Source organism: Mixophyes fleayi, chromosome 12 (assembly GCF_038048845.1).
Source record: "Mixophyes fleayi isolate aMixFle1 chromosome 12, aMixFle1.hap1, whole genome shotgun sequence".
Classification (NCBI taxonomy): domain Eukaryota; kingdom Metazoa; phylum Chordata; class Amphibia; order Anura; family Limnodynastidae; genus Mixophyes; species Mixophyes fleayi.
In genome coordinates this window covers 36,406,112-36,416,478 of record NC_134413.1, presented here as the reverse complement: position 1 = coordinate 36,416,478, position 10,367 = coordinate 36,406,112, and the positions used below count along the sequence as shown (strand labels likewise).

The 10,367-nt window shown below is 38.9% G+C and overlaps 1 protein-coding gene across 1 annotated transcript in view; it reads left to right on the top strand.

The window, feature by feature from the left end:
• Positions 1–7,497: 7,497 nt before the first annotated feature.
• Positions 7,498–10,367, top strand: part of SCG5 (secretogranin V) — a 34,346-nt gene continuing 31,476 nt past the window's right edge. The window contains exon 1 of the mRNA XM_075192741.1: positions 7,498–7,612. Within this exon, the coding sequence (XP_075048842.1) occupies positions 7,607–7,612 (6 nt within the window). The 5' untranslated portion in view covers positions 7,498–7,606. The remainder of the gene's footprint in view (positions 7,613–10,367) is intronic.

Here is a 10,367-nt window from a genome sequence, read left to right as displayed (position 1 = left end):
AAGACCTTAATATATTTCATGCCACCGAGCGGCAAGGGTTCAAATATTTTGTTTCTACCAAGTGGAAAATGGAGATTGTATCAAACTTATGGGGACGATGAAGGCGCTAAATAATATAGTTTGTTGGCATAGTCCCAAATTAGAAATGGGGTAATAAAAGGATGAGCTTTTTGTGGGGAGGACATTGGTGTCTTGGGAGCCATAGGAGTGAAGAAAGCTAGAGGAGATTAGCACTCTCTTCCTTGACCCAAGTCGTCTCTTCTATGACCCAATATCTCACTTATAGCAGTCCCTGCCCCATTGGAGCTTACAGTCTAAATTCCCTAACATACACATACCCCGAGAGAGACTAAGGTCCAATTAACCTACTAGTATGTTTTTGAAGTGTGGGTGGAAACCCACGCAAACATGAGGAGAACATGCAAACTCCACACAGGTAAGGCCATGGTTGGGAATCAAACTTGACCCCAGTGCTGTGAGGCAGAAGTGCTATTCACTAAGCTACCGTGCTGCCCCACATCTTCGATTGGAAAGTATTCAATTCGACACTGGACAAGCTGTGTCATTATGTAATTTTTAAAGTTAGGGATGCCCAGGCCACAACCAAATGTTGAGCACTGCAATATCCAGGGCTTTATACTAGGGAGCTTTCTTGCTCCTGTAAAAAGGTAGGTATACTATTGAGGACCTCTAAATATGTGCTGGGTAATTTGGTAAGGCTTGAAATAAAGTAACATCTGTATAGCATTCATTTTTATTCTAATATGGCCTATCCAAAGGATTCAAAATATACACAATAGAAAAAAATCTGCACTAACCAAGGAATAGAACCTGTGAAGCAGCTAGGTACAAAAGCAAGATGATCCAACCTGCATAAATATTAAATTGTAATTAAAGACAGCGATACACAGAAACTAATGATAAATGTATGGGCAAAAATAAATTATGGCAATTTATTGCAAGGCAACAATATTAAAACAATATAAACCTAAAATGTTTGCCTCTGAATGGAAACAATGATTGTAATATCAAAGCTAAAGAACAATCATATAAAATGATCAATATCAAAAACAGTGATACAGAATGATGAACAATGGCATTAAAACCTAATAATTCCAATGTCTTAGTTGAGCAAAAAGTCCTGAGGATAGATCTATCCTGAATAGCCGATTATTGGATACCTGAATACTCACTACGCGGGTGGGCAGAATATGGAACAAGTCCTATGAATATAAAAAGGGTGCAAAGCCCCCCGCTGTACTTGCGGTTAGTGAGATCCCATTAATCCAATTCCCATGAATAGAAAAAGTCCTATGAAGACTTGTGGTAAGTAAAGGATGAGGTGGGCGCTCCTCTGCGGTATAACGCTGAGGCAGGCTTTAAAGTTGGATAAAATCTTTGGACGTGGAGTTTCAGTAGGTCCACCAATTGCTGAGTCTTTGGAAGAGGCTGAACAACTTGCGAGGGACTAGATCGGGATCTATTAAAGGTCAGAATTAAATGCCCTTGCGGAATCTGCCCAACAGGATTGATCAGTCAATATATATATATATATATATATATATATATATATATATATATATATATATATATATATATATATATATATATGGAGACAGACTGGGCAGCATCTTGCAGAGAGATCTGAAACCAGTCTGAGGACCGCAGGGACAGCTTGGAAAGACAGTAGAGAGTTTGTGAGCTGTGGCTGATGATCCAGTTATCATATACCTACATAAGATATCTACACGCCTGTTCCTGACCTCTTGAAGCTGACTGGAGTCTACTTCCGAGCACCTCTGATACAGATAAGCTGTTTATTTATATCTTTTTGGTACGTTGCCACCTATCACTTGCTACTGATTGTCACGGATACATCTGAAACGTTGTTTTCTGCTTTCTTCTGTCTGTATTTCGGCATATGTTCAGAAATTATGAGAATTGGTTGATACTGCTTTCACCAGCCTGACATGATGAACACTTTGTACTTGCATCTCTATATACAGTAATATTGACTGTCTGGACGATTTGTACCAGCTTACACTACCGTATTTGACGCCATCTTCCCTCTTTCTATGTTAACATTGTTTATTCCTTGATCGGAGTACCATCCGAAAATTGAGAGGGAGGCTGCCTACTCTTATGAAGAATAGTGTATACCAAGATTGGTTATTCATATTATTATCTACTCACCTATTTCGAGTTTGAGCGCCAGTATTTATTATATCTATTACTACATATATATATATATATATATATATATATATATATATATATATATATATATATATATATATATATATATTAACCCGTGCATGATACTCATGCATTCTAGTCAAATCAAGCTACTTAAGGTGTTAAAAAGGTTCTTGTCCTGCATTTGGGCCATAGCCCAGGCCTCAACCACCAACCACTCCCCACTGTCACCCCCGGCAACCACCATCCACTCCCAACTGTCACTTCTCCTTCAAGAAATATATATATATATATATTTTTAAAATCTTTATAAACACTTTTAACAATTAGCAAATTAAATTAACAAATTAAAAACATCTTAGTACACCAAATTTCAGCCCTTTCTGAATTTTTTTTTCCACACACACTAAGAATTTAGTAGGTCAGTGTATAACTCCGCCCAGCAGGTGGCGCTGCAGCTTGGTTTTATTTTTTCCACACACAGACAGACTAACACACGCCACTAGACATTTATATTATAGATATATATATATATATATAGCGCCAGCTGATTCTGTAGCGCTTTACAATTGGGAACAAACAGTAATAAAACAATACTTGGTAATACATACGTAGAGCTAAGAAGGCCTTGCTCGCAAGCTTACAATCTAAGGGACTATGGTTTGATACACAAGGGTAAGTGCTACATCATATTGAATTTGTCCAGCTAGAATGCAAAGGTTAAAAAGTATTTAGTGGGCTTTATGCTCAGTTACACAACTATGTTGGTCAGAGGGTTGTTGTCTTGTGTTAGCTGTGTGGAGGGTGGTAATAGGGTGTCTGAAGAAGTGGGTTTTCAGAGAACGCTTGTGGATCAGTTCAGAGGAAAGGTCCCTGACCTTGTTGGCGAGCATATATTGATAACAGGTTTACTGGTACTCTCCATTCTGAGATCATCATGATGCACAGCTTATATAAGTTCACTGAGATGCAATCAGATGAGCGCAAACATCAGAGGTGGGTAGTTGATTTTCCAAATCGTATGTAAACCTACTCTGTCTGTCATCCCCTGCCAAACTATCGGCTTTGCTGTTATGAACTCTATGCTGTTCTATTTTTCTGCTATTTCCTGATTATTGACCCAGCTTGCTCCCATCTTCGTGATACTTGGATCCTGACTTTGTACTGTGCTGACATTGGTTTTGACCATCACCTTTTCCTGACTATTCCTCTGCTTGCTGATTCTGTTAGCCAAGATCAGCAGGATGCAGGTTAAACTAAGTTTGACCTTAAGCTTGTCTTCTCCCACTACTGCTCCATCTCCAGTTTCAATAACTTACCATTCCTATTAGAAAAAGTATAAAAGGAGCGCAACATGCACTTCTATGTATGAAAAAAATATATCAAATATGTGCAGAGAAAATAAAAAGATGTTCCTACAAGATGGTAAAAGTAAATGAGCATGGACAATAGAGGGTAAGAAAGTTGGGGTCTGCTGTTATGATATAGCAAATGTTATAGCCTCTTTTGCAGAGCATATGTGCAGCGGAGGTCATATGGGAGAACTACGGACTCTAGCCCTTATACTAATGCTAGTCTTATTCTGTCAGATATTTCCTGCTGACGTCCATTCTCACAAGATTTCGTCCGGCATGTATATGTATTTTTAATTATATATATTAATATATATATATATATATATATATATATATATATATAATGTGTGTGAGCAAAAGAATATTGCTGCGGAACGGAAGACACTCTGAGGTGAGTACATAATAGAGATGTCTGTTTATGTCTCTATGAGTTTGTCGTGTGTGTGGTATAATCTTCAGTGGAGACGTTACTGTGGCATAGTATAAACTGGGGCACTACTGGGGCGTAATATGAACTTGGGGCAGTATTGTGTGGCATAATTCGGAACTAAGGTGGCATAATAGGAACTGGGGACACTATTATTATTATTAATATTTATTTATAAGGCGCCACAAGACATCCGCAGCGCCGTACAGAGACAAACAAAATCACAATACAATGGGAGACAGCACAGTACAGAAAACACAGCAACTCAGTACGCTCAATGCACAGCTAGAGAGGGCGGGGAAGGGGGAGGGAGGATCCGCAAACGACACTATTGTGTCATAATATGATTTGGGGGCACTATTGTTACTTAATATCATTTGGGGGCACGTACTCGGGAATGAGGGAAGGGGGAGAGTGTTAATATAATGTGGGAGGTAGGCAATTATTTTAATGGTGGAGTTTAGTTGAGGGCTAATTATTTAATTTGTGGGGTGGTGTGGGTCAATTTTAATTTAATATTGGGGCCTAGCAATTTAAGAAAGGGTGATTGGACCTTTAATGCTGGGGTGGTTTAGGGGCTATTAATTGAAAGTGGGGCTGTTTGGGGGGGGGAAATATTGCCCATTTATTAAATGTGAATATGAATTATCTAATTGCAGTGACGGTTGCAGGAAATGGGTATATTTTATTAAACGTAAATGCTATTTAATTTATTGCTGGGGTTGTTTGGAGGGAAGGAAATTGGTTTATTTATCATCATCAGCAGCAGCTATTTATATTTAATGTGAATACTAGTATTTTAATGTTGGGACTGGAGGGAGGCCTAATTATAAAACATGGGTTGTATTGATCAAACACCAGGGGGTAAATGTATCAATATGCGGGTTCTTCAACACCCGTGTGTTCAGCCTCTTCCGCGATTAAATTTCAAGCGGCGCTGCATTGTAAAGGGAAGTTAAAACTTTACAATGCAGCGCCGCTTGAAATTTAATCGCGGAAGAGGCTGAACACGCGGGTGTTGAAGAACCCGCATATTGTTACATTTACCCCCAGAGCTGTTTGGTGTTTTCTAAATTACATGTACCCATTTTTTTCCAAATAGGGCCTCCAACATTCCAGGATCCAGACAGGCAGCAACTAAAGACAGCATTAGCCACAGGTGGTGAAAGTGACAAGAACTGGTAGGAGAGAGGAGAACAGTCTGCCAAGTGTCTTGAATCTGGTGGGGAAGTCCTGAATTTTGGTGACTGTCTCGTTTAGTGAGATTTGGTCCGACTACAAGGATAGTTGGGAGGTATGTCCTGCTTCACATTACTGCTTGTGAAGGCAGAGTTGTGTGTACCTAACAGTAGTGCACACAGTATTGCCTGTGTATTTGTCTAACTTTTATAGAAAATGATAACCATGTTGCATAATAGGGGCTCCCTTTCTTAAATACCCTGGGTTTCCCCGAGCCTTAATCCAGCTGTTGTTAGCAGGAGGGAGAGGATAGCTGCTCCCAGTCCCTAAATAGGACACAGCCTGCAGAGCAAGCCGAGGAGCGCTAAGTATCATGAGATTTGGTAATCTGGTGAGACTGCGTTTTGAAGTGACGAAACAGTCGGCATGACATTGAGTCGTGAAATGACTGCATCTGTGTAATGGTAATTCAATGATTCTTTCATGTCTGGGTATGAGTCTTCATATTTGCAACGTTGTTCTAATCACTGTCTGTGTAGTCAGTATCATAAGGGCCGCTGAGGTGGGAGGGGGGGGGGGCGGGTGGTTACTATTTATCCAGCCCCGGACTTGCCAGGCCCCTTCACCAGTTTCCCTTTTATTACACTGTGCCTTTCATTCCAGTGCTGCCTGTCCATTCCTCTACTTACCTTTTTACTTGGCCTTTCTTCTGTTTTCTTTTCATTTTTCTTCTGTCTTTTGTTCAAGATCAGGCTCCTCTCTGCGCAACTCCTGACTGAAAATATTGGACGTGATGATGTCACGCCCAACAGTCAGTACGAAGGGAGGAAAGTGCCAGGTGCTGCTGCCCCAATACAACCTGTTTTTTTTTTTTGGGCCAGCCAGTGGACAAGTAGGGGGGGGAAGGCAGCGCCTCTCAGGCTTGCCCCCCCCCAACCACACCTTGCTTACTCCGATCACTGCCAGCCCTGGCCAGGGAGCTGTGGCACATAGTTTGGGAACCGCTTGATTAAGACATTAAAACTTGTTATTTTATATAAAAAAAATAAAAAATATAGATATATATTTTGTTTTGCATTTTTGTACTTTTTTTATTGCGTATCCTGCAGTATATTCTGTCTGTCTGCATCTGGCAAGTAACATATAGCCAGAGCGTACTTATACCAGCTTGCATTTGACTACGGGAGTACAGGCGTACAAGTTACAGCCTTTTTTTTTTTTTTTTTTTCTTTATAATGCAAGTTGCGTTCACATTGCATTGTATATGAATCATGCACACTGAATGTTGTATTTACAAACTTATTTTCCAGTGCCATATTCTTACCTGAATTACATATCTATTGGTAAAAATAGCTTAGTCCTATGTAATAAACTCCATGGGCCTGATTCATTATGGAAAGGAAAGCAAAAAAATTAGTAACTTTGATCCTTGGCAAAACCATGTTACAATGCAAGGGGTGAAAATTAGTTTATTATTTTGCACATAAGGAAAATACTGGCTAGTTTTTCATGTAGCACATACTGGATAGCTTTATTTTTACACTGACATTACCACAATTATAAATCTGTCCCCACATTTTAAATTTACCTTCACCTCCAATGCAACATAGTTTTGCCAAGGTCCAAAGTTAATTTTTTTTTTGGCTTTACTTTCCTTAATGAATCAGGCCCCATATCTTTAAAAAAGAATGATAATAAAAAGTTGGAAATAGACAATGTTGTCACTTAGAAATTCGGCATTTGTGCGCTTCATGTCTTCCCCTTTTTGTCTTTGTGCATCTGTCACAATATTAATGTAATCCGTTGTGTTGCATTGAAGCTTCTGTTCATCACAGTAACTTGCATGTATTTACCATAATTATACTATAACAAACACAGAATTGACTTTAGACTGCTACTTCCCACAACAATTAGGGTGGGTTCTCTTGCTAATACTGTATATAAGATGCAATTCTTACACTCTGTTCTGTCTCATAAATAGATATTTATTTCAGATTTAAATGTCATAATGGGTTTAGGTTACAAAGGTCTGGCAGGCTTAGTTGCACCTGCCCAGCAGCAAAGTATTCCTGGAAAGTCTATTCAAACGTCAGCAAAAATTTTTATTTATTTTTTGCAGTTCTCATCTATCCTGGAAACTTCTATGAACTGTATTGGATGACCTTATATTTGGAAAAAATTCTCTCTGTAAACACATAGTTACAGCAGAAATGTATCCTTGATGGAAATACTGCAAATACTGCAATGTATGGTACACAGGAGGCCATAGTCTCACTAGCTCTGGGAGTAGTGACATGATCTCTCTCCATCACTGTTTCTCCTTCCTCCTCACCTGTCACAGTAACTCCCGCCCACATCTTTCTGTTCCATCTGCCTCCATCCTCGCTCTCTCCTCCCTGCCGTTTCCTCTTCTCATTTCAGATTCTGCATTTCCCAGCTGCCAGCCTCCATGTTTGTAAGTCTCCTGATTCTATTCTCGTTGCATGACATGTTGTTGTCCTTTTTAACCTTCTGGTAAGATATCAGGGAATCCATTCCCCAGACCACTTCAGTGAGCTTCTACAGCAAAAATGTAAAATGATGTGATTAGGCTTGTTTTGTAATGTATTGCAGGATTCATAGGCAATTGAGACTTGATTATATCTAGAATGCCTTTTAGTGATGCAGATACTCGTGGCTTTTAATACTTAATCAAAATGGTAAAAACAATCTTATTCCATTTAATGCATAATTAGTAGGAGATAAAGGCATCAATTGTTTTGTATGCATTTGATAGGAATAAAGGTATATTGTTTTTTTGTGTCCTATATACCTGGAAACTGATTTTACTGATTTTAAGAAACCTATATATATATTTTTCATATTCTTACACATGTATCCAAATAAGAATACATGTAAATTTGGGGCCTCTTCTAATAAATTTGTCTTGTACTGGAGAGTTGTGAAGTCTGCCCTCCAGTGGTGACACAGGGGAACTGCAACAATTTTAGATTCCAGGTTCTATTGTACTGAATATGAATGTGTAGCAAAAATATTTTTTTTTATTGCAGTAACGCGTCAGACAGAAAAATCTATGTGATGTTGAATACTTTCATGTCCTTAAAGACAAAAGTATTATAGGAGTGATACCTTTATTGGCTTACCAAAATACATTTTTATATTTGCTAGCTTTCAGAGCACAGAGGCCCCTTTATCAGGCAAGTTTACAAAGGAATGACTGAGAAAAGGGCACAACATTTAAGAGATGTTACATCAAGCAATTTGTACAGGGGGGAGGATACATCATAAAGATAAGCTAAAGTAATAAAACGGAGGTTTTCCTTACAGATGGAAGATTGAAAGGGCAAAGGATAGTTTTGTTGTACTGAAAAGAGAGTGGATATGAGATCTCAGACTACTACTTGTTTCAACTTGCTTGGTGTCCGCTGATATATATAGCTCACAAACAAACAGGTTACAAACATCTTTAACATATACTTGTTTTCCCATTAGAAAAGGACAGTAAAATTTACTAATATACTGCAAAACATTGTATTATCAAGTAGAGGAAATACATTAAAACGGTATTGAGGGCCCTTTTTAACTATGGACATGGGCTAAAGGATAACACCACCCAAAACTAAATCTGTACTACAGTGGGGTATGGTAATTTTAAATTTTTTGCTTATCTGCTATTTTTTTTCACCCTTTAAATTGTAATGGTTATTCTCAATCTTTAGCATAAACCAGACAAGTTGTATTTTCAATATTTATTATAGTGTAGCTATTGCCAAAGTCAGTAAATACATAAATGTTTTGAGCTAGCATGAGTGATGGGCAACCTGCATAGTTCAGGGGCTTCACCTCCAAAAGTGCCGCCAGTGATCAGTTAAAATAATACATTTAATCCTAGATAGAAACATTGCACTGTAATAACGTATCAGCAAGTGTTTCTATGTAAGTGTTACAAGCTATCACAGACAAATCTGACATCAAAGCAGAAAGAATTTGGGGGCCGCAGGTGAAGGGCTGGCACAAGGCCGTCTGTTGCCCATCACTGGTCTATAAGCACATTTAATGAATGCTTTATTCTAAATCCTATATAAAATCTTGTGGATCACACCACACAGAGGACAGGCCTCACTCAATGGTTAATACATTTTGCTGAATTGATACAAGTCTATTTCTTTTTTTTTTTTTTAAAGTTTTATTTTGCAAGGTCAATATAACAATAAGAGACGTTTGACAAAAAGAATACAGATGATGAAAGAAATAGACAAAAAATAATCAAATCATTGCTCAGCAAAGATCCAGCGAAACACTTAGTCAAACGAACCTTTAAATATAGTAACTGCGAATGACCCCAAGTTTTTAATGAGAGAGGAGAGAAAGAAAGAGAGGGAGTGGAGAAAGAAAGGAATGAGAGAAAAGGAAGAAAGGTAAGAGGTGACTATATCCACTGTAAGAGAACTGAAGTCCACGAAAGAAGTGAGGTATTAGAACTGGGTTATGTAAAGGGTGGGCACGCCTCGAAGTGTTCCGAATAATGCTGGTCATATACTCCATCCGTTGAGTCTGCCAGACTCTATTGATTATGGACTGCATGGAGGGAGGGGATTGCATACGCCAGTCTGCCACTATTTGGCAAGTAGCTGCCGAAACGATGTGCCTAATCGGTTTGTTCTGATGTTGGGATGCCGAGGGAGCCCCCAGAGGGAGTAGAAAGAATTTGGGTTCCAGGGGAATGTTCACCTGAAGAAGTGCACTAACCAGGCCTCTAATCTCAATCCAGAAGCCTGATAATTTTGGACACGACCACCATATGTGGAGGAATGTGCCCTCTTGGGAGCACTCTCGCCAACACCGATCAGATGAGTCATGGAGAATTCTGCTTAGACGCAAAGGCACATAGAATCAAGGAGAACGTCTACAAAGTGCTATACCGATGGTACTAACGCAGATGGAACTAGAGGCGGCATTTTCGTAAATGTCAGACCATTGATATAGGTCGATTTCTTAAAACCTTATTATATTTCTATTATACTACTCCCTGCAGCCATGTATGTGTAAAAATTCTGTAACATCATCCCCACTGTAGACCTATAAATTGCATTTTCTAGTAACTCAAATTGTCTGGAATTCAGTGAGCTTCTAGCTGACTTCTTTCACTGATTTTTGACTTGTCTTGTTATATGAAGCTTCTGGTTTCGGGTGTGGAGATTTGCGACAGA